Source organism: Plectropomus leopardus, chromosome 6 (assembly GCF_008729295.1).
Source record: "Plectropomus leopardus isolate mb chromosome 6, YSFRI_Pleo_2.0, whole genome shotgun sequence".
Classification (NCBI taxonomy): Eukaryota; Metazoa; Chordata; class Actinopteri; order Perciformes; family Serranidae; genus Plectropomus; species Plectropomus leopardus.
The window spans coordinates 9535217-9560949 of NC_056468.1; the positions used below are offsets into that span (position 1 = coordinate 9535217).

At 41.1% G+C, this 25733-nt stretch overlaps 2 protein-coding genes across 3 annotated transcripts; both read right to left on the reverse strand.

Moving 5' to 3' along the window:
* Positions 1–819: 819 nt before the first annotated feature.
* Positions 820–12740, reverse strand: cabp1a (calcium binding protein 1a). Its single transcript, XM_042488418.1, has 7 exons — positions 11819–12740; positions 4724–4754; positions 4384–4527; positions 4175–4284; positions 3994–4068; positions 3814–3886; positions 820–1611 (listed from the first exon to the last, which is right to left on the reverse strand). Exons 1-7 carry the CDS (start codon positions 12572–12574, stop codon positions 1586–1588), a joined length of 1215 nt encoding a protein of 404 aa, XP_042344352.1. The 5' UTR covers positions 12575–12740; the 3' UTR covers positions 820–1585.
* A 2725-nt stretch (positions 12741–15465) lies between these two features.
* Positions 15466–22894, reverse strand: asphd2 (aspartate beta-hydroxylase domain containing 2). 2 transcript variants are annotated; one of them, XM_042488662.1, is made up of 4 exons: positions 22610–22894; positions 20343–21541; positions 19768–19881; positions 15466–18949 (listed from the first exon to the last, which is right to left on the reverse strand). In XM_042488662.1, the coding sequence occupies exons 2-4, from the start codon at positions 21205–21207 to the stop codon at positions 18819–18821; spliced, it is 1110 nt and encodes a 369-aa protein (XP_042344596.1). In that variant the 5' UTR covers positions 21208–21541; positions 22610–22894; the 3' UTR covers positions 15466–18818. The 2 variants fall into 2 exon arrangements, with proteins under 2 accessions (XP_042344596.1, XP_042344595.1); XM_042488661.1 differs by having other exon boundaries at positions 22606–22894.
* Between the last annotated feature and the right edge of the window lie 2839 nt (positions 22895–25733).

The following is a 25733-nucleotide window of genomic DNA, read 5'->3' on the forward strand; positions in this document are numbered from 1 at the left end:
GGTATGTAAGAAAAGCATGCAAATACTGCCTGTTTCTGCCTCCCAAATGAAGTAGGACATCTCTTTAAGATACATTTTATCCACACGGTGTAATTATCAAACGTGTCTTTAGTAATATGTGTAACTATATATGTCATAGCCTATAAAAAAAAGAAGCAAAATTAGTCAAAGGTCACACGGGGACACAGCACAGTTATTTACAGTTACTTTTGTGTGGTGACTTGCACAGTGGCAGTTCTGCAGTGTTTCTGCAGGTAAAGCTTATCCAGCCAGCAATCTTACCAGAGAGGTGTATGAATAATAGATGTGATAAGGACGTTTGTCCTTAAGGCATGCAGCGACAGCAGCAGTGCTGTACTAATATACTGATGATGACATTTTGAAAAACAAGCCATTTACTATTACTGTTTTGCACCTGTGTTTTCTTTGGCAACATCACGACAGAAAAAGGGGCTCAAATGTAAACACCTTTTATTTTTCTACAGTTAACTTGGCGAAATATTTTGTTTACTTTGTTAGACAAAAAAAATGCAAATGTGCATACTGAATTTAATAAATTTCTCTCTTTGGCATGCATAAAAATTGCTTTGACGAGACAGATGTGTGGAACGTTACCACAAATACAATCATATTGACATTGACATACAGTACAGGTACAACATAGTCACATCCATTGTAAATAGGCTACACTTCATATGTCATTCCTACTGTCTGATCTTAGACAGGGCAATATGAAAAGCATTATTAAAATGAATATTAAAAGCAGACATTATTCATTCCTAAAGCTAGGATAAAGACTCTAGGAATTCAAATGTGAGTTTTGAAAGACATGCTGCAAAGCAAGAGCTGTGCATCTTTGTAAGAAGCGTTTTAACTGCCCTTTATCTAAAACCGTAGGGAATAATATATGAAATGTACATCAGAGTTCTGTTTCTCATTAATATCAGAGATCTGCTTCATTGTTGCTTGTAGTTGTCAGACAGTGATGCTTTTACATGACTCGACCGGCGCAGTGAAGAATCACAGATGGTCACGCAGTTACAATACAGGTGTTATATTGCCACATGGGTTCCTGGATGGAGCCCCAATGTCACAGGACAAGGACATTCCACTTATAATCTCTATTAAAACACATACTGTGTGAAAACATACCGATATGTTCAACAGTGCTCTGATCTTTTACACCTTCTCTACAGGCATTCACTCTCTCAGACAGACTTTGTTGTACATCGAAGGCGACATTTTGCGAGACTTACTTTTACCACGTAGAGGATGAGACAAGACACCAGCAATCTATCCACACAGGAAGTTATTTAGTGAGAATTAAAGTGCAAAAACATAAGTTGGACAATCATCAGCTAGGCTACAGCAAATTCGGCCTCAGTTGAACTGGAGACTTTTCAGGAAGAACACTTATTGATTAGAAAGTGTGAGGTGATTCCTCGCTCCGTAACATTCAAGGAGTTTTAATTCCAGTGTCATTCAGATTTTCGATGGCTCAGAGATCTTAGCTTGTCCTCTGGTGTACTTGGTCAAGTATAGAGAAGGACACAGCTTCACATTCAGGACCGATCATTTCATGATCTTAGCGAGACATCATTCGTACAAACTCTGTGAAGAGAGCAGAGGATAAAGAATAAATGCAACAGTTGCACTAAACTACACAACATACCTTAAACGGACAGTTCAGCCCCCAAATCAAAATAAGATATTTTTTGGTGAGAAGTTTCAATATCTACCTTATTTTCTTTTTCTTTTTTTTTTTTTTTACCAAACTACACCTGCATCGATAGCTCACCTAGCACCACTAAGCTAGCAAACGTCACAGCTCAGCAAAGGAGGATGCTGTTAATGTTTACATTTTACATGCTGTCACAACCAAAAGCCCCTCGGCCATTAGTAGACCAGCCCTCCAAGATTTCGCGGGCTGTTTTGGGGATTGCTGTGGCCTGAAAAGTCGGATTTCACTGCAGCTTTTCTAAAAAAGCTTCGCGGGCTGTTTTGGGGATTGCTGTGGCCTGAAAAGTCGGATTTCACTGCAGCTTTTCTAAAAAAAAAATGCGATTAATGTTGTGATGTTTGTAGGTGTTCTTTGCAATGACATTGCAGGGGCAAGTGAAAATTGCAAAAACTGTTATGGTACTGCCACAGATTCAGGGGGCCAGAGCCCTGTAGTAATGGTTAATATCACACGCTGAGCCGTTATTCTCACATCCACACCAAACAATTAAATTTTTCGTTAAACCTGTTAATAACTGTTAGGTAATGTGTGATGCTAACAGTTAGCCCTATCACTGTGTGTGTGTCTCTGTCCCAGAAACAGAGCTCCAGTCCCACAGTAGCAGTCTCATGATAAACAAAGAGAGCAGGGCTGAGTGAATCAATTCGCGGTGCGCAGCTCTTCAGTGAAATTAGATTAACCTGTTAAAGTTGCAGTCATTGGGCAATCAGAATTCACTGGGATTGGCTGAGTTTGTGGTACTTGCTGCGATGGCAACATCACAAACCGTGTGAGGGACTGCTGCTTCCCTCTGTGCAGTGATAAGGTTGGCGGTGTTGTTCAGTAGAAAGAAAATAGTTTCAACTTTAAATTGCTCACAACAGAGCTTGTGAATTATCTAATTAACCTGGTCATAATTTTTGGAATAAGACGTTGTTGTTGTTCTTCTTCAAATGTAATTTTTTGGCACTTTGAGCACCACAAGCCGACTGCCATATAGACTGGGTTTCTGTGGATCCTTAAAAGGTCTAAAAAGGCATTGAATTCATTCATTTGAAAATAAGGCCTTAATTAGTATTAAATTGTCTTAAGTCAGTCTTTTAGAAGTCTTAAAAAATGTTTGGGACATAGGAAGTAGCATTCCATTAATCCCTTTTTTCTTGTGTTAATAAAATCTCAAGGCAACTTGTAGCATATATATATATATATATATATATATATATATATATATATATATTTTAATTGTGCCTCTCACATTAACATCAGATCAGGGTAGCTGAAGCAACAAAAATCTTGTTTTATGTTACATTAAACATTTGAGAAAAACTGTCTTTAACTACCTGTTTTATTTTATTTTTTAATCCTTGGAAACCAGAGCAAATTTGCTAAAAACTAAAAACGAGACGAAAACAATGAGCAACTTAACTAAAAATGACGTAAAAAGATTTTAAAATTTTTGCAAGAAAATTACCTGAAAATTAGCAAGAAAACAAAAGTAAAAAACAACAACTAACAAAAAAAGTGATAAAAATATGTATAAAAGTGTATGTATATAATATAGACATTTTATAACACAATTTTAAATGTAGAATCATAAAAAGCCTAACTATAGTTTTCTGGAGATTTTTTCTAATAATTCTCTCTCTCTTTTTTTTTTTTCCAAAACTTAATTTTCAGGTTACTTTCTTGTCACAGTTTCTTGCTCATTGCCTATTTTAATTTTTCAGAAAGTCCAAACAAATCAAACTGATTTGCTCAGGTTTTAAATGGTTTAAACGCTAGTGAAATGCATCTGAATGCAGCACACGGAAACCAATGTCAATCCAGGTTTCAAAGGGTTAAGGTCTTAAATTTAATTCTGTGTGACATTAAAAAGTCTTAAATCTGACGTGCCTTAAGCTGTAGGAACCCTGCTAGAGCGGTTACATTGGAGAGAAGGCAGACGTCTCTACGGCCGATAACTCCAACATTTGTCAATTCACACCAAAACAATCTAGACTGATAAATAGCACCGCAGGTAAGAGGGAAATGTATGTTTTTGATTTTGGGGTGAACTGTCCCTTTGAATAATTAGTTCGTAAAGGGTGAATTACCTTCAAAGTCAACAAGCCCGTCACCATTCAGGTCAACATCCCTCAGGATATCCTCCACTTCCTTTAAACCCACCTGGAACAAAGGTTGGCAGGAGTAAGTGGAGCACCACACACACAGCGGGCATTCATACAAGAGTGGTTCAGAGACTCTGTTCTCTCTCTCTCTCATCCTACTGTTACCTGTTGGCCCAACAACTTCCTCATCGCATCTCGGAGCTCAGATGTGCTTATAGCGCCATCTCCATTCGTGTCGAACTGGGAACAAAGAGCACAGAATCGGCATTAAAAGTGGAAAAGCATATACTAAAAAAAAAAAACACACAACAAAAGCTACAGAGAGCAGATATCCAGAGACTCTTACCTCTCTAAACGCATCTTTTAACTCCTTTATTCCAATCATGTCTGCAGTTTCGGCGAGGAGTTTGGGGCCCATCAGCTCTACAAAATCCTCAAAATCAACATGACCTCCCACTTAAGAAAAAGAGATTTTGGCACAGAATTTCAAACCACAATACACACACAGGATACAACATTAGGTATGACATATGAATACACAAGTTAGATCCTCACAGTTCATGTTTATCTGTTGACTCAGCTCAATCAGCTCCATTTCTGTTGGCATGTATCCCATGGTTCTCATACAGTTACCAAGGTCTTTACAGCTGATGAAACCGTCCTTGTCTTTGTCAAACTCTTTGAAAGCATCCCGCAACTCTGTGGAGCGACAACACACGTATAATTAACGATCAAATGTTAAATACAAATATTAAAACATGCCCTCATTTTGATTTAATTGGACTCTTATCTTTGTCCTGTAAAGCTTGTGTTGTTGAATCATCGCGAAATACATTTTGTTAGACTGCTAAACATCAATAAAGAGAGAGGGAACAATGAAGAAAGAGAGACTTACCATCCATTTCTTCTGGCCGCAGCTCTCTGTCCTGTTAAGAAATGACATTTAACCATTGGTCAGTACAAAAGCAGTCATCAAGATGACACATCAAAACAAACACAACTCGTCTGTGTGTGAGCTACCTTCGAACACACTGCTGACAACGCTGTGACTCTAGTGATGCCCAAACCTAAATCAGCGATCACCTCCATAAGAACCCTGAGCCTTCTCGTGAAGCTCAACCTAAGGATGCCTAACGGGAAAAAGTGTTACCAATAGACTCAAACTATCTCACATCTTGATGACAAAACCTCCAAGTATAAATAGGCTGATTCCTATGAAGCATGACTGGGAAACATAACCCCCCCCCCCGAGTTCACAGAAGAATGTGACTGTTTCTATTTTTTTTCCAGCGCTTGCTTACATTGAATGCAACCTTTAAAGGGCAGAGAGAGAGGCAGACATATCCCCAGAGCTCTCAGGGGTTAACAGCAGGAGCAATGAGACGTCTAAACACAACACTGTGTGTTGACGTCAGGCCCGAAAAACTGCCTGACCGGAACTGCTGACGTAGAGAGAGGGACAGTCCAAGGCTTCAATCTGTCAGTCCATCACTGTCAATTTTCAACCGTCACCTCTATACACTGACTTGTCCCAGTCCCACCAGGTTACAAAAACTTCCACTGAAAGTAAAATATCAGCGCTGCTCAGTATTTTCATGCAGTTCTCCTGCTATCACCGTACACTGCTTGATCATTAAGTTATAAAAGCGTAGACATGATGACATGTGACCTGTGGATTATACAGATGGAGTTATAAATTAGTAACAGGAAGTGAAAAGGAAGACATTCTTATCCGATTCTTACTGAGAGTTACATAAGCACGTTGATACCAATCTCATGTTTGTAAGATATGAAGCTACAGCCAGCAGCTAGTTAGCTTAGCACAAAGAGTGAAAACAGGACGAAGCATTCAGCCTGTTGTCTGAACGAAACAAAATCCCAGCATCTCTAAAACTCACAAATTAACTCAAATATTCCATCAAACAACAATGGTTTTTAATCTTTGGTATTGCATGGAATTAAAAAAAAAAAAAAAAAAAAGGCTCGCACACAGAAGGGCTCTAGTTATCTCTTACTTATTCCACCAAAGTGATGTTTCGAGCACAACCGCTCATAATCAGAGTAGATTTACACTGCAAAACGCCATCTTTAATACATATATGTGAACAGTCACGCAAACAAGGTATATGTCTGTAAATACATATCTAGAACTAAATACATAATCACACACAAAATACATGAGTAAATATGTGTATAAATATCCGTATTATAACTGGTCCTCAGGTCATCCACTATCTGATGAAATAATAATAATAATTATATATATATATATATTATATATATATATATATGTATGTATGTATATATTTACACACACATACACTAATTAATTAATTAATTAAAATAAATAGAAAATAATAGGAGTACACACACATACTCTCTCTCTCTATCTCTCTTTCTCTTTCTCTCTCTCTCACACACTCACACACACACTCACACACACACAGTGTAAACGGGGAGAAACAGCTAGCCTGTCTCTGTCAGAAGGTAAAAAAAGTATCTATCAGCAACTCCAAAGCTCACAAATTAGAGATGAAACGTTCCATTAAACTACAACCTCTCATTCTTTCACTTCGGTTTTGTATGAAATAAACAAACAAGATACAATGTGTTAGCTAAAGACAGTTTTTACCTTCGGACAGAGCCAGGCTAGCTGTTTTCCCCTGCTTATGACCTTGGCACTTAGTAAGCTAAGCTAAATTAAGAGAAGCTAACCAGCTGCTGGCTCTGGCTACATATTCAACTATCAGACATGACAGCTGTATCAATGAATCAATACAGCTCTCATGTCTGTAAGGTAAATATCAACTTACAGCCAGCAGCCACTTAGCTTAGCATAGCGCAAAGAGCCGAAACAAGGGGAATCAACTAGCCTATCTCTGTCTGAAGGAGACAAAATCCACCTACAAGCCCTCTCTAAAACTCACAAATTAAAGATAAAACACTGTAAAACCACAACATCTCCCTTTTACACTCTGCTTTTGTATAAATTAAACAAAAAAGATATAATGTGTTAGCTATAGACATTGTTTATTACCTTTAGACAGAGTCAGGCTTTTCCTCTGTTTCCAGTCTTAGCGCAAAGCTAAGCTAAGCTAACTGGCTACTAGCTCAAGCTGCAAAATCAACTGTCAGACACGAGAGGGGTATCAATGTTCTTACCCAACTCTTGGCATGAAAGCAAATGAGGCATTGCATTTATGCACAAGCCCCTAAACACTGTAGTCGATTGTGAGCTCTCAGGCTCAGTCATTTTTCAAACCTGTGTGTTCCCCACTGACTGCTGGCAAGATACCAGACAAAAGCAGCAGGAGTGGAAATAGTAAGAGTATTGTGATGGAAAGTAATTGAAAGGCTCTCAACAACATAGCAGTGATCGCTGTTGTGGCGGCTTGTTTGTTAATGATAGAAATCCTGTCGAAGTTAGATATGATGCTGATATAAATACACACAGATAGAGTTTAAAAAAAGGTGTTTTTCCAGACTTACGTACAGCCTGCCTGCTCTTGGCCATGCCTTTACTCAGGAAGACACAGGTATGCAACCGTATGTTGTTCATGAGAACGCAGTTTTGTGTCATGGAAACAATGGACTCCTGATAAGGGCCAAGATACCCTGCCTGGCCCATCTCCTCACTGGACAGCACCCCTCTGAATCTCCTCTCAGCATCCTGGAGCGTCTTTCCAGAGGGGTGCAGAGACAGTGTTAGAGATCAGCTTTGGAGCACAGTGCAATAAAGATACAAGTTTAAAGAGGGCATGTGAGTCAATGCAGACTCTCTATATTTTTGAATCGGAGCAGTACATTAAATGCAGACAGATGTTTACATCTCTGTGAAAGTATTTCGTGTGTGCATGTGTGTATGTAAGAGAGAGAAACAATGTTAAAAATATGAAAACATGGCAGAAAGGCAAAATGCATCAATAAAACAGCATGTTGCCAACTTTCCACTCATCGTTCATAACAGTTTACACGCCACGTTGTAGGGACTGGCACCTCACACCTATACACTGTCACGGGAACAGTAAACACACTCAGAGGCAGAGAGAAGAGCTAATGTTCCAGGGAGAACAGGCTACATATGTTGTGATCACAAAATACATTAGGAAACATTTTCTTCTGTGGGACATACAGTAGCCTACTTTTTTAGGAACATAGATCCTGCTGCACACTAAAAGTGTGACAAAGGCTAAAGCCATTAATCTAACATTAATCTACCAACTGCTAGCAGCGCAATTTCAGAATAAGTTCAAATTCAATTTTAAAAGTCATTACCACCAACATTTAACAGTGGGGATATTAAAACTCCTAAGTCCAAATTTTAGAACGATTATGACTGTATGATGATGATTGTAATGGAATGTCTTTCGAAAACACTATACAGATCCCAGTTAGCCATTGGACTCAGCCAAATTGCAGCCTACTGTCTGCTGGCTCATCTCTTTTCTGGCTCCAGGAGGTCAAATGTGAGCCAGCTTTGGCCAGTTTAATGTTTTTTTTGGTAATTTTTTTAAATCTGCAATCTCAGCTGGCCCTAAAACAGGTTCTGGCCCGATGATAGTTATCAAATCTGGGTCCAATTGGGCATTGTGGGCACGGGCCTGTCCTGGCTGAGACACGGCTGCCAGAGGAAACTGTGGTTGGCACCAAAATGGGTTCTGGCCCATTAATGGTTGCGCAATCTGAGCTTAATTTGGTGTTGAAGACACGGGCCTATGCCATCTGATACACAACTGCCGGACAAAATAGCGTTCAGCATCAAAATGAGCTCTTGTCAGTTGATGGTTGCCAAATGTGGGACCACTAGGGCATTGTAGAGACGGGCCTGTCCCAGCTGAGACACGGCCGTCGGAGGAAATTGTTGCTGGCACCAAAACAGGTTCTGGCCTGTTGATGGTTGCCCAGCTGTGCCCGATTGGGCATTGTAGACACAAGCCTATTCCAACTGAGTCTCGGCAAACGGTCGAATTGGCAAATGCAGTGTGATTATTTTAGTTTAGCTTTGCTACAAGCTTGTTTCTGCAATTTATATGTTGTTACACAGACAGTCTTGTTTGTATGGTGATCTTATATTGGAACAAAGTAAGCTAATAATCAATACTTAGGCTATAAAGAGATCATGATGTAGCCAATAGCCATCACATAATGTAAACAAAATATGAGAACTTAACAGTATTGCACATAATGCACGAACATCTTAACACATGATTAGATTAACAACTTAGAAAAAAGCATCTAGAGGAATGTAATAAATTCAAGACCTGTTGTGCTAATACTTAAAAAAAGGGGGATTGCTCTTTGAGTATAAAAGCCTCTCTAATGTGAGATTACATCATGTAATATGTTTACATCATGTACAATCATGAAAAATACACATACAGATAAGAATATTTTGAAATCTTAAAGTTTTTTTTTGTAATATGATGACTGATTTTTATAGACATCCAAAAACAAATGTCGGCATACAAGTGCGCACAACTTTGAAGAATTTCTGAGGATACTACTGTCCAGTTTCATTTAGCAGTTTCACTTTCAAAATTCCCCAAACAAACTGAGAAAGACAGGGTAAAGCAATGCATCATGCTTAAAACAGTCCTACCGTTCTCAGAGGCCAGTCTAGGCAGTTTCCCATACCAGTGGAGAAAAGAGGCACTAAAAAGGACCATGAGGACCTTTTCTCCTTTAAGTTTGCAGTTTGGATTTTGAGAGGAGTACGAACAAGAGCAAGACCCATGAAGACTGGAATACTAATCTACAGCTGGTTGAAAAAAACGCAAACTGCGCCCTATCACACTGTCCTGAGTAAGTGAACGTAGCAATATTAAGAGCAGCCAATGACACCGTAAGAGAGGGAGAGAGGAAGAGAAGAGTGAGGGTGAGGAGCTAAATGAGAGAGGGAAGTCAGCCAAGGAGGGAAACAGAATTATGCCTATTAAAGGAAAGAAGGTGGTCCACTGTCTGGGAGATATTTCACCCGAATGTCACGCCGACCAAACTGTTACAGTTATTCTGTGGACAATTCAGTGCGGATTCGCAGGCACTAAACGTAAGAATAAACAAAAGAAATACGCTCTCCAGCAGAAAAATATAGTATGGCAAGCAAGTGACCTTTGCTCCAGGGTCACATTCATATTGTGAGGTGTTTGCTCTTTTGAGGCTGTGAAAATCAGTGCCAGGCAAATTTACAAGAACACTCTGTAATGACCTATTTACAGTCTCCTCACCTGTGCGCTCACACTCAAGTGCAGATTAATTTGTCAGATTGCAGTTTTAGGATTGCATTTAAATTCATGTATTGTACTTTCTGCACGTGCCTTTGTTTTTCTTGCCTTACAACCCCCACACATCATCTTCTGCCCTCTGCACAAAAAGACAAGGTCACTCTGACCTACAGCCGCCACATGGCACCACAGAGAAACACATGAAGACTGTGTGAAGAATTTTACTGTATGGTCCATCTGTTATGGTGAAATTTACATCTACGTGTGTATTTCTGCAGAAAATCAGAACACAGCTGACTGGTGAGGTAATATCTTAGTCTGCACAGAACATAAGTGGGGATATGCATCCCTTTGTGAAAGGTTTCAAACAATTCTCATCCCTGAACACCATCTGTTCACACGTACTCCCATCCTGGCTTGTTGAAACACTAAAAATGCACTTTACTTTGAATGCATTGTTCGGACAAAATTTCAAAGATAGCGTGTGGGTCTCTCAAACCATGCATTCCATCTCTGCCCATCATTGAACTCCTCTCCATCTAGTTGTCTCATCAAAGACCTTTTTGAGGTCACACTAATGTTTTCACAGAGCTGCTCATAGACTGACTCACGAGTTATTTGCAGAATAGGCTTTCATACTATAAGTATTTGAAGATTTTTCTTCCGAAAGCCGCAATGGATGATCTCCGTGTTCCCAGTCTCTGAGAGTTTCCTAATTCAAATCCTGATTCATGATCAGATTAAAACCCAAAACACCCTACATGGCGAGAGCTAAACTCTGACTCCTGAGGAAGCAATGGCGTCAGTAAACAACATATTATTGGGAGTTAATGCAGCAAGGTGGAGCTTTTTGAGGATTTGCGATGTAAAACTAAAAACTGCTTAACAGACTTAAGCTCGGTGAGCCAAAATTTTGCAAAATCACACCACTGACAGGAACCAAAGCGTTTCAAACTGAGCTTTTTTCTTTTGTGTCAAACGCCCAAAATAGAGCCTCCATCACCAACAGGAACATGAAAGTGATTTCCTTCAAACACAACAATCACTGCAGCGCTGCTGATTAAATGACAGAGGAATATAAATATATATCTTTTTTATCTTTGCCCAAATACACATTAGCACATCAGAGATTTCCACCTCTCCATACTAGTGCATTTCATCTGCCCCAGCAGATCCACTTCAATAAGAAAGGTCTGCCCGATTGAGAGCGTCTGTAGGAGGTAGCGCTGTATTTACAAATTACATAAGAAATGGATGTGTAGAAGAAGCTTTTCCCCGTCCAGCCTATCCAGTAATGACAGTGTTTGCAGACTGCATCACAGAGCACATTAGCGTATATGGATTGTAAACAGGACGTCAGTGTAGCCAGAAGCAACACTTAACCACTTCGAATCTGCATGCACTTTTGTAAAAATAACAGAGCACTATTTTCTGCACTGCAAGCCAGAGTGAATTTAATGCATTACATTTTTAGACAAAGCCTGCAGTACTACAGACATGATTTCATACTGGGTTTATAAAACCAATTATGTTATACATATTTTATACTATTTATTATTATTTTTAATTTATGTAGGATTAGGTTTGACATAAATTAGGATTTAGGTTTGGGGAGTCACTGTCACAGCTTTCCCGGGCCCCAAAATGTCCAGGAACATCCCTGCATTCTACTCACAAAACTCTTAAAAATATTTTTATACTACTGTATAATTATGAAAGTGACTTATTTACACAAAAATATGAGCGATACCAGTATTTTAGGGCCTTACCTGCCCAAACAGTGAATTTAGGATGGTGCGTAAATTTATATCGGATGCAGAAGAGGCAGCACTGGACCTCCGGGAGCGGCGAGAGGACCTGCTGGACAGCGGGACCAGGGAGCAAGAGGACGGGGATGGACTGCTGACCTGACCGCCGCTGTTCGCCAAACTGATCCCTTTCTGGTCCCTTGGCTCACAGAGGGGAGCCCTGTCGTCGTTGCTGTCCGACAGAGAGGGCACCCTGGGGACCTGGCGTGCGTGCGTGTGACAGCGACGGGGCTGCTCAGGTTCAGGTGGTCCCGCTGCCGCCGGTGGACGCTCCTCCCGGTTGTGCTTCCTGCGGTGGTGGTGCCGGTGTGTGGGTTTAGATGACCTGCAGCGCTCCCTCACACCTCGGCCCGCTTCGCCGTTTGGCTCCGGCGGGTCGGGAACTTGGTTGTGGGTGGCATGTGACTTACACTTGCCCCGAGTGGCTGCATCGTTACTACTGTCCTGGCTGCCGATCAGGGACGGATGGCACAGGGGTCTCCGGGCGCTGATGTCGCACTCGGCCGACCAGAAGGACTCCTCGGCTTTGCTGCTGCTGCTCTGGAGTGCGGCGGGACGGTGGTGATGCTGGTGCTGATGCTGATGCTGATGCTGATGGTGATGCTGACTTCTCCGGCTCTCTGCTGTGCGTTCAGGGAGGTGTGTCGGTCTCCTCGCCGCAGAGGATGATTTCAGTAAGGAGGTCGTGGATTCAGATTTTGGAAAGGTGGAGCTCATCGCTGCGGATCTGGTCTAGTCTGTCTCGGTTGGTTGATCGTCGACATCATACACCGTTTTCTCGCCATTGTCGACCCATACTAGCATAGCAGAGGCTGCCCGCGGTAAGTTAGGCTACATTTCACCACCTGATTGCTGTGCGGCAGCGCGGCCGGAGCGCGCGCAGGCAGCTGAGCAGAGAGGGGCACACACGTCGCTGCAGAGCGCGTCACCTTTTCATTGATGTGTATGCTGGTTTCTGGCATCGTGGCAATGACGTGGGCGTGGACGGTAGTAAGATAGATCCGTGGTCGGCAAACTTTTCCATGACAAAGACAAACTGATCAGATAAACATTACACCAATCTGATATAGGAGATAATGAAGAGCTGCCTCATATGGAACTGTTAAATTACATGGCATGATCCACTTTATGCAAACCAAAAAAAATAAAATCATCACTAGTGTAGACCAGGGGCATGCACAGATAATTCAGGGAGCAGGTGCACATGCCAAAAAGGGCACCCCTCTCATAATTATTTAAAAAATAAAGTCACATACAGTGACAGATTTTAATTCCTTATATATTTATTTATTATAAGGCTGAAGGCCAAGACACACCCCCTGTTGTGTCACCTCATGTCACTATGTGTCAGCCCAAAAGTTGCACATTAACACAGCAAAATGACGGCCAACCAGTGTTTATATTCTGAGGACGACCACCATGATGCTCGTCAGCCAGTTAGCATCTTAGCAAGACAATCTAATGTTAAAAGCACAAAGCATATTTAATGCACAGCAGTGAACAACACAAACCAGGAAATGTTTCTGCTAAGGAGCTCAATGGCAGAAGAAAAGCAGTCTTACTATATATATTATATATATATGTTATATAGTTTGTTTCAAACTCACTCGCTCTTGACTTAAGTCCTTTTTTTTTTTTTTTTACATTTTTCACGTCTGTTTCTCCTTACGTGTGCTGAGCAGAAAGACCAATCAGAGTGATTTCATTCACTGATTGGCTCCACGGCCACTGCTGCCAATTCAACGTGCTGAATCAGAGGACAAAAAGCCGTCGAGGGCCAAGGCTGCGGGACTACTGCTTGGGGATGAGAGCCGTGGACACTTGCTGTCGGCCCAGTGTGGGCATACAACTGATCATCGGCTTGGTGTGTCTGGGCCTTTAGGGCAAACACTATCGACACCTGGCTGGATGTCACCAGTGGAGGTGGTTCAGGGAGACGTGGATGCTGCTCCGCAGGGCACTTGATTTTCGTTTTAATATTAGTGGCTCTGAGCAAGGAAGTTGCAGAGGGAGGGGCAGGGCTCGTGGGGTCTCAGAATTTGAACTCAAATGCGGTTGTCTGGCAATACAACTTATATAAAATTAGAAAAACAAATAGTAAAAAGATGCAAAAATAAAAAGGCACTTATCTAGCCATAGGTGTAGACATTTGCAATTGTCCCACCAATGAAACCATGAAGGTAGTGAGTATTGAGTAGCATGAGTATTTTCTCCTGTAAACATTAAAGACATTTGTGCATAAAAATAACCAGAATGCAGGAAATTAATTGTTTGATGCTCAACATTTGTTTTAGCGATGACCCCCCCCCCCGTTCTGTCTCAGTATATAATTGCACTTACATTAAAATACATTACCAATCAATTTTGAGCAAATAACCATCACGTAATTCCCACTTTGGATTATATTTGTAAGTTAACTTTACATTAACTGAAACTTTATCGATTGTTGTGTGGCTGCATTATTTCGAGACACTTTGCAAGGGTTTATGCTGTCGTGGCTCTCATATGCACTTTCACTAGTTGTGCTTCTTATCTGGATTTGAATGAAATTAAAGTCAAATTAAACTATTCATCACTTTGTCAGGGGCACTTTGGACTCCATCAGCTACACCTAGAGGTCCCTGGACTCCACTACAGCTAATCATCCCACTGGCTTGTATGAGGCATATTATCATATTCCTAAACCCATGTCCATATCTTATTATTCTATGAGTTAGTGATGTGAGCATGTATTGCTCAAAGGACAATGCATACACATGCTACAGTATCCTGCTTTCTCTCTCTCTAAAACACACATAGAGCGTTACTCACACTGCTACTGTAATTAGTATACTGAGCAATATTGCAGCATTAACTATTATAGCTATCTTTAATAATTCAAGAGCTGTGACACTGAAACAAAACAAGTCTGTGCCCATAAAACATGCAGCATATTAATACAAGCACTAAGGGCTTTCTAATTAGTTCTGTATTGTTATTATTATCAGCATCAACATCCATCTACCAAATCTACAGGCCTACAGCTCCAGCAACACCTGTGCACCTTTAGATAAACACAAATGTGATCAGAAGAGGTGAAGCCCATTTTGTGTTGAGAATAATTTTCCTCGTCTGCGGAGGCAGATGCACAGCCAAATATGAACCCCCTATATTAAATTCTTAATGAAGCGATTAACATGACGTTAAAGTGTAACAGAGACACTACTACATGATGTTATTGCCTCAGCATTTTAATGCTTACGGCTTCATATCCTCCAGGGGCAGTGCAGGTCTGACAGGAAATAACTGCTGAGAAAACAGAACATCGACCACATCATTGCATGCCTACGCCTCCCTGTGCCCTGATTATAAAACTGCATCTGCCTGAAAAGAGCCAACACAGTCTATTTCATCCCTTTACTGTATGTTGCAGAGTGTATCATCAAAAGCCGAGTGGCATTTGCACAGAAGACTTGATTCTTCCGCTCCTGAACTACTACTTAGCTCCTGCAGTATGTTTTAATCAGCATTTTAGTGTAACAGAACAAAATGCATGACTCAGCAGAATGGACTAAAGAGCGCACATACAGTGATGTGTGTGTAAAAGTGACACCTCTGACAACAGCTGGTTAAATAAGATACTCGACCATTTATTAAATGTACAGAAATACTGTTCAAAATCCACACAAGAATGTGTTGAAGGACAAATCCTTAATTCTAATGTAAACAAAATGGTTGCCCCATCATACACTGTATATATAAAGCAAATGCTTTGGGAATGACAGTTTTCATACGTGGATTAACAGCACTCTTGATTTTAAACCTAATCATGGACAGCTCAATGTGAGTGTCGGTGTGTCGGATGTTGTAAACAGCTTGTAAATCATTTTGTAAACATTACAATAGAATAGATGGGTATCTTGAATTGCGATGGACCCGTAAAGCTGCTGAAGATTAACTGTCACTACCTTTTTGTGCACATATATCCATGAAGTGCTTTTGAAGAATTGTGGCTTTGATAACGGATGCCATGTGGCGCCGCAAAATTACAGAGTGACTAAAAAATAAATACGTCACAGAACAACAGAGAGAGAGTACTTCATAAACATTTTACAGAATCTACAAATCGAATATATCAAAATGATTTTTTTCCACGGTTGGCCTTTTGGAGGATGAGATGCAAATCGCTTTAGCTGCAAATCAAGACAACACAATAGTTATAGCATTGAAGACAATCATCTCAGACCGTTCAGCTCATTTTTACTTTAACCTCAACCTTATTTACAGAAATACAAACCTGATATCAAATACAACCAAATTACAAGAGTTTAGTAAATTTACCAAAAACGCTTCTTCTTCAGTGTTACAGCACAGGCCGACTCACACGATTTGACCTAAAAATGTGCTTATCTAACCATGTCTTGTGAAAGCAGGATTTTTTTTTTTTTTTTCAAAGGGGAGCACAATAAACTACCACACTGGCAGGAGTCATGACAGAGACATTAGCTGCATCTGTAAACATTCATGTCATGATCAACATTGGGCCTCAGTTATCACATCTATCAAAACACATCTAGATATGACAAATGACACGAAAAATCAGTCATTTCTTTAGATAATGCTATCACACTGAAAAAAGCACTTTCTGAGATATCCACAGCCAGTTTAGTCATACAACTCGATTTATGCATCCTGTATTCAACTCGGCTAAAATGACATTTACACAACACCACTGCAGTTGCTTATTTATCATAAATCAGTATTCATAAAGCCACTGTGCAACTAGACATATTTGTTATCTGGTTTGATGTGTATGTGACAATGTTTTGACCAACCTAAAATCCTCCATCACTGTAGCAATGATCACCTAGCTCAGTGGTTCTCAACGGGGGGTTTAGGGACCCCCAGCGGTCCTTGAGTAATTGAGTAGAAGAATAATTTATTTTCGCTATTTAATCCACTATAAGTAAGAGTCATAAGAGTGACTATTCTAATTAAAGGTTTCACTTCCTCCACAGTTATCTCCTTAACAGTACTTGACAACTACAGAATTCTGGTCTGAATCGTAACGAAAAAGTCCTTCCAGAATTTTACAGGCTGTTTTTGGGAAAGTTGCGGCCTGATTTCAAAGCAGCTGTTCTTAACATTATGATGCATGTTGCGATGTTTGTAGGCACTTTTTTTTTCAAAGAAATTCTGAGGGCAAGTGAAAATTGCAAAATAAGTTGTGATGTCACTAATTTGTGGCTCATTCATTGTTTTCTACAGAATTAAAAAAGAGGCAGTGGGGGGGGGGGCAACAACAGCTGATATCTGACGCAGCGCTAAAAGACCACTCTCTGCCTGATTAGCTGGAGCCAACACAGCACAACATGATCTCATACCAACACGTCACACTTTACTGCTCAGGCAGGAGCCCCGTAGCAGCGGTTTACATCAAAACGACTCGACTTCGTCATGAAAGCCGTTAATAACTGTTGGGTAACGTAAGCTGTGTGATGCTAACAGTTAGCCCTGCCACTGTGTCCACTAAACAAAGATCCAGTCCCACAGCAATAGTCTCACGATAAACACACGGAGAAAGAGAGGCTGAGCGACTCAATATGCTGCACGCACCTCTACAATGGTCTGAGGTTTACCCATTTAAAATAGTTAATTATTTTGGTAACCTTGCAGTGATTAGACATAATTGCAAAGTTGTACAGAATTGTCAGGCGTTGGCTGAATTTGTGTTAATGAATTTGCCATCATAACATTGCAACATCCTGGAGGGACTGACTAACAATCTAAATATTTTCAGATGGAGGTGCCTGAAGCAAAATCTTGTTAAAATAAGGCTTCGTGACCTAATGTGCATCTATTTCAGGGTCCTTGACATGAAAAAGGTTGAGACCACTGCCCTCTCTTTAGCTTTACTTTAGCTGTGATTTGATGTGAGTAAGCGCTACAATCACTGAAAAATGTGTCACCGTTCTGCAAGCAAGAGATTTTCCACTCATTCATGAAAATTCAAACAGTCAAAAGTATGTCCCACATTCGAAAGTGGGTGTTTTGAAACGGAAAAAAAAGTGCAAACCCACTGGCAATTGTGTTTTGGTTTGAATCAAAAGTTCATCTAAAGTGTCGCTGAATGTGTTGAGTAATACAAAAAAGTTGAATTATCTAATTTCTTAGCCCTTGTGAAAATATATGTTGGCGTTAATTTATGTGTATTTAATTTGTGAGTTTCTGTGTAAAGTGATACCAGCAATACTTTACACAGAATGTTTTGGGAAGAGTTCAAGGCCCATTGATGCTTACTCAATGACTCCAGGTCCCTTATAGCTTATAGGGCAGGTTGGCCTACCCACCCATACATGCCGTGAAGCAAGACAGCAAGAGGGTGACGCATTATTTATCAGCATGCTAAGAGCCGGTTGAACTATTACTATGAACTATTTCAAACAGCCACTAAAATAAAAACCAATATGAGCTAAACAAAGGATGTTGGACTGAGATCATTTTACTCAAGAACTGGCCAAAATTTAGAGGGAAAGGGAAAATGAAAAATATTTTTGATGAGAACTGCTTGCTGGGTAATTTTTTTTTAACTGAAGGGTCACATCATTCATCTATATGCAAATGCATTGAACATTCAAAGAATCACCATAAAAAAATGATAAGTAAACTAAAATGTCCCTGCCATGATGTTTATACAATGACTAAATGAACAATCGTGCTCCTACTCAAAACTCAAGTAGATACTTTCAAGTGTGTTAATACAGCTATCCAGGGAAAAACATGAACGCTATTGACAAAAGAGGCCCAATGTTTGGTCATCTGCTAAGAGGAGTTATGAGAGATACTGTATGAGACGGAGAATATGTACACAGTGAATGTGAGAGCTGGTCTGGAGGCGGAAAAAGAGTTTGCTCCCCAATCCTACCGACACTTCCCTAAACGCCATCTGTCTCTTGGTCAGACATGGTTTTCTCACTCACACCTATTTCCCTTCCTTGTCCTCTAAGCGACCTGGAGTAAAAATGTAGTCCAAGGCTTGTCTCTCCGCAGCGGCCACGTTGGGGTGCCAGAGGTCCACCATGAACACCACCCTGGGGCCGTCCTCTGCGCCGCCTGCACACACAGACACATTGCAACAGAAAAACAAAGAGCCCCATTTTGACATGATCTTGATGTGAAACAAGGGCTGGGCGATATGGAAAAAAAATCAAATATTTTTGACAAAAGACCTTGATATTGATAGTGCCATGATATTAGGAATGACTACTGGTGCTTTGATAAAAATATTTACGCAATGAGATTTTTGATAAATAATCATAAGTAATGTGGACGTAAAGACTAAGTGAGTAAACTCTGCAGGAACTGGGCAATAGTTAAATCATGTTTTGCCACTGGGTGTGTGCAATATGTCTTTTGTGCAATATTTCGGCCAACATTGTGTGAATGTGTGTGTAAATGGGTGAATGTGACATGAGTAAAAGCGCTTTAAGTGGTATGAAGATTAGAAAATCGCTATGCAAGTGCAGTCCATTTACCTTTTACCATGGTATTGTAATGTATTGTATCGTATCATATCGTATTGTATAGTATCATATCGAATCGTATCATATTGGCAAATAATAGAACAGCTAGAAAAGTCTGGTGAGCTCAAAAAATTACATCTGTTTACTGTAACACAACATTTAAAACCAGGAAAAGACAACACTTAGGATATTACAATTTACAAAATCTAAGACAATATCTATTCTCATATCATGATATCGATATCTCAAGATATTGCCAAGCCTTGGATCAAACCCTATCAGCCTCAGACAAGCTCTTAACTGACTTTCATGATAATGGATTATACCATTTTTAGGTCAATCCTCCTTAAAGAAATAAATAAAAAAGGATAGAGTGCAATAAAAGATTCAGTTTTAATCCCATCTTACCCTCGTGGAAGGCCCTGTGGAGGAAGGAGTCATCAAAAAGCAGACAGCTGCCCTCAGACCAGCACTGTGGCTCTCCACCAACAACAAGCTCACAGGAGGGGGGCACTCTGAGACCTGCCAGAGAAAAATAGCAAACCATCCATGTGTCATTATGAGACAGCAAAGCGTTTTGTGCTGCCAACCAATCTCCCAGGTAACAGATCCCTGACAAAATGCCCTAGTCTCAGAGTGTCCTGCATTATTACAGTATTCTGTTTTAAAGCACCTTATGAAAGACCCTGTCTGCGCAACAATAAACATCACTATTTATAGCCATCTCACGGGGTAATGTTGGAAATAGAATCAAAGCTCAGGTGCAGTGACAGCAATAAAAATCACCACATAAGCCATTGAATTCAGCCACGTGCCACCATGACCCGAGAGGATCTAGATTTTTAGTCTCTAAATTCGACAGCAGCTGATTCACTTTTTCTTTTTTTAATTATCTGCTGTTGTGTGGAGGTGAACACACAACGAGCCTCAGAAATCACATGGCTGAATCAGTTACGGCTCACTAAACATTTTAGCTCTCTTACCCAGGTGGCAGCGCAGCCTGACATTTGTTGGACCGTAATGCTCAGTGATCAGAGCTCCGGGCGTCAGCACAGAGAAGCAGGCGTTTCCGAACACGTTGTTGGCGATGAAGGTGCGCAGCTGGCCCAGCACCCTCCAGGCCCTTGGACACCTCCTGACGTTAAGAACCAGAGGGGTGCCTTGGTTGACCAGGTAGTAGGTCCACCACTGCCCCCGAGGGGTGTTGTTGGCTTTCCACCCTGGTGGCAGTGAGGAGCCGCTGCGTGCTGGAGGTTGGTGGTAGATGCTCTCGAACTCGGCCAGGAGGGCGGGGAAGCTCTGCTCCAGCAGCTCCACATCGTGTCTCTGTACTTCTCTAGAGAAGAAAGGAGCTGATGGGAGATCTGGGAGGAAGAACACTTCTGGCCGCTGGATGGTCGGTCGGCTGTTAAGGTATCGACCTTGATCACGGACTCCTTTATGCACCCTGCCCATCCCGGACCAGGTGTAGCGTTTGGCATAATCCTGCAGGCTGTGATAGAGCCTCTGGTTCAGACTCTCTCCGGCACTGGTGCATCGGAAACACTCTGACGACTGGCAGAAAGCAAAGCCGTTCTGCTCTTCTAACATCGAGCCATGCTTCCCTTTCCCCCTGCCACGGCAGTCTGAACTCATGAAGCCCCCCACCACCCCTCCGATCCGGCTGGGCCCAGCCAGATACCTCCCACGCAGAGGGCTGGAGCCGTGCTCCCGGCCCACCCTGTAACAATACCACATAAAAAGCAGCAGCACACACATGGCTATGGCGAACGCACAGATCTCACACTCCCTTATAGACTGCATCCCTCCGGCCACCATCTCCCTCACATTCTCTAGCGACCACTCCATCTCGGCTCAGATTGCTGAATCTGACGGTGGGGGTAAAAAAAAAAGTGCTGATGAGAGATCAGTTAACACGTCTTTTCTTGATCGAAAGGGGCCTTAAAGCACACACAGGGCATTAGAGAGTCTAGTGTCAAGCAGCTCTTATCGCCCCCCCTATGGTACACAGTCTGCTGATCTGATCTGACACACTCGCTCTTCAGACCTAACATTTCAGCACTCTGCAACGAGGAAAGGTTTCTCCTTGCATGATGTCTGGCTGTGCGGTATTTGTGCTGCTCCCTCTGTGGTTCTCTCAGACAAATGCAGACAGACACCGCGCCTTAGGTAAATCTGTTCTCTGAAAAACAAAGACAGAAGGAGAGAAAGAGGGGTGAGGAGAGAGGGTGATACTGTAACTGATATTGGGGAGGGGGGGTCGCTGTAAATGACATCAATACTCCAAACTCTTTTTATGTGTTGGCATCCAGAATGAGTTAACCTGATGCAGGTATCATAACAGTGAAAACATATCCGTCCTCCTCAGAGTTTGATCCTGTATGCACCACACACACACACACACACACACACACCTGCTGAAACTCACCCACACACTGTGGACTTCAAAATGACTGCACCCCATACACACACACTTTGAACACATTTTGGGATTCACACACTCCTGTACTGCACTGTATAAAACCATGAGTCATTGGCACATTGCTGCATTTAACACAAATGTCTCCCTTTTTATATTTTTGCGCACCACGCACACAGGCGCGCGCACAAAACAGTGAATTATGTAAACTTAAACAGTGTTGATACCCACCCACATGTATAATTGGCATTCATAGGTTGCTCAGCAGGAGCTGCATAAACGGATCCTCGGGGGGAGGGAGGGGGCGAGATGTAGTCTGTGTAATGGTATAGGCCTTAGTTTAAAAAAAAAAAAGAGACTGGATTACATGAATATGATTATATAATGATAATGGACCAGCAGCCAAAACGCGAGGAGTGCAATGCGTCAACTGTGATCAGAACTCCACGATGCTCCCTCACCAAAAATGGTCGGGTAATCCTGCTCCAATAGATCCTCCCCTACATCCTGTCTGACAGCATCAAGACGCCCCCACAGCCCCCACACACTCCTGCTGCTTTTAGGACACACTGACCATCAAAACCCAACCATAAAGCCATATAAAACACACACACACACACATACATACACCCTTCTTTATCCCTCCACTGTTTCCATGTTATGTCAGAGCCAACGGGACCAAGCTGCCATACAAACTGATCACCAACACACTGACGAGCTGTAACGTCCAATAAGCCTCGTCAAAAACAAGCACTAACCGAGCTCCTCGTCTGTATCTACGTGGATGTTTTGGTGCGTTGATTTCGTGCACAGGTTTGCATCCATACCTACTCAACATTCATGACTGTGGCCGGTGGAGAGGAGAGGCGCACAGGTGTTTCTCCAGGCGAAGCTGCGCACCACTGCAGTGCACACGGTAGACGGATATCACTGGCCAACATTCTAGGAAATATCTCCAAAATGCACCAAAGAAGTCCTAACCGGAGCCCACAGCCATCGTGTAGCAGAGAGGAGTGAGAAGACTGTCCCCAGCGACGGTTTCACTCCCTGTCTGTCTCTAATGGACAGCAGCGTCGGCCAGGCTTTCAGACAATATTGTTGTAAATACTGAAGCTCCACCAGGGAAGACACCCAGCGACAAGCGACCAAAGGAAAGCAAGACAGTGTTTCCGGTTGGGCCTTTCAAAATAATAGTCTGTGAGACGCTTGTTGACATCAGCCTTTAAAAGTTCTGGAACCACCACGACTCTGAAGTCCTGTGATATCCATGCCAAACAACAAGAAGTCAACAAGTCTGAGCAGCTATTTCTGCTGTTTCCTCCTAAAGGACTGCTTTAGCAGTTTAGCCACTTTTCTACAATTCTACAATTTCATTTAGCAGACGCTTTTATCCAAAGTGACGTACAACACAAGCAACACCTTTTTTTTTTTTTTGGAACCAAAGTAATAACCAGTGGCGATCTCAGCATCTGGGATTCAACAATCTCAGTATCACTACTTACGATGACAGTCAACATACAACATCACACAACTTTGTCAGTGCTAGATAATCATTAGGTGCTGGGTTTTGGACCATCTGACTTAATTTACCCCAAAGGGCAAAGAGGAGAAGAGTCAGGTTAAGTGCCTAGGTGTTCTCGGAACAAATGAGTTTTCAATTGTCTCTTAAAAGTAGAAAGGGACTCAGCAGAACGCACAGAGTTTGGAAGTTTGTTCCACCATTTGGGAACAACAGATTGAAAAAGAGAAATAGTCAAGACTTAAACATGCTGCATCCTACAATTACCATAATGCAACACGGTAGCGTCTTCCATTAGAATTTTCTTGTCATATGAAATGTCCAGTGTGGAGGATTTAAGAGGATATTTTCGTTGCTGGGCACACACCTTGTATCTCCACATTCTATATTTTCCTTTTTTTCCTCATAAATTAAATATATTGCCCCCCTTCTACATCTGTCAGTGGGTTTTACCATTTCTCAACCACTCAACCAATGTATTTAAAGCTTGTGACCTGCGCCCAACAGAAACGATATATTGGCACATATGAAGTATGATCATAATATTTTTTTTCTTTAGTGTATAATCATCGGAAACTATGATTATTGATGTGTTTTCAATTATCTTAGAATGAGCTGTTTTTTGGGGGGGGGTTAACATACTGAGCATGTCTTCCATATTGTTTCTACAGTATCCCAAACGGACAAACCCAACACTGGCTCTGGACGGGGCCATTTGTGCTACTGCGTTTTGTAGTTACCATTTGTGTTACTGCGTTGTTTTTTCAACCATTTGCACACTAGTTAAGTTTTATTCTGTTGTAATCTACAACCTCACTGCTAGATGCCACTAAATCCCACACACCAGACCTTTAAATTCTCTCCTCTTTCAGACCCAGTACTCTCAGTTTATAACACAGGTTTTCTCTAAAATACAGAGTGATTTTGTCAGACTTCACAGAGCTCCCAACTAACAGAGGACATTATACAACTGTTATCACATACTGGCTCGAACTCTCAATGACAAGTGAACCGACCTGTACTATTGGTACTATTGCACTGTTGGAGTAAGTAGCAATACTACTCTGTTACAAGAAAAAGTCATGCATTCATATTCTTATTTAAGTAAAAGTGCAAAAGTACTAACTTTTACTTACCAAAAGTAAAAGTACTTATTAGGCCCTTTTCGGGATAATATGCTATATATCACGTCTCTGTACTAGAATTATTGATGCATTAATGTGTGCATCACTTTACTGTTGCATGTGGTAATAGTAGAGCTAAATTTAATTGCTTTATTAACTGCTGCTGGATATATTTATTCATTATACATTATTATTTAGATTTTGTAATAAGTAATCACAAAAGATGTATTTTCATGTCATTATTATCACAATTTCAATCTGCAGAGTAACAACAGCTGTCACATCTTTCTGCTCTGGCATTTTTAATTTAAAACAAATTGAGTTGTGAAGCCACAGAATCAGTACTAAAGCTACTGGTTGATTCATGTATTAATCAACTTATTAAGGTATGACGAAAAAAATATCTGCAAACATTTTGATAATTGATTTATTAGTATTTATTTAAAATATAGAGACATGATGTTTTTCTCAATCATTTCATAAATAAAATAATCAAATAGCAGCATTGCAAAAACCCTCGATATTCTGTTTTCCATGTTTTAATAAATCAGTTATTTTACTTTGAAAGCAACATTGCCTGATATCCGGTGTCGCTCTGGTCATCTCAGGTTGACTTGACTGCATTGACAGCCTCCCTCTTCCGTATGCCTCATGGCTCGCCCCTCGACTACAGTTCGATATGACTGCAGACAGCATTTCCCAAGATGCATTGCCACTTGGCTGGATTGCGCTCAAGCAGTGATAGAGCAGTAGTTTGATGGTGATAGTTTATGACAAAATACGACAACTTTTTCTAGAAGGATCTAACCGCAGACCTCACGTCCCACAGGGACCCGACGCTCCTCCCTGTGGCTCTCACACCACCGGCCCCTTAAAGACTGCAGGACCCTTGTTACCTGGTGCATGACTACTCAGAACAAGTACAGCAACATATCATTACACAATAACAACAATAACAGAAACTCATGAACATCAGTCTGACAGGCCCTGTCTGGAGCTGTAACCCTTTGAAACCTGAGCAAATGGTTTTTTGGGTCAACAAATGCATAAGGAACATGGCAAGGGTTCATAAGAAGTTACAAGAAAATTACTTGAAAATAAGTTGAAAAGGGGAGAAATAAAAACAAATAAAAACAACAACAAAAACAATCAACGAAATGCCCCGAAAAAAACAAAATAAACAAACAAAAAGACCATAACACCTATATAATACTAACATATATTAACACTTAGCCTATAGTTTTCTGGGATTTTTTCTCTTTTTTGATGTTTTTAAAATAATCATCCCCCATTTAAAAAAAAACGTCATTCT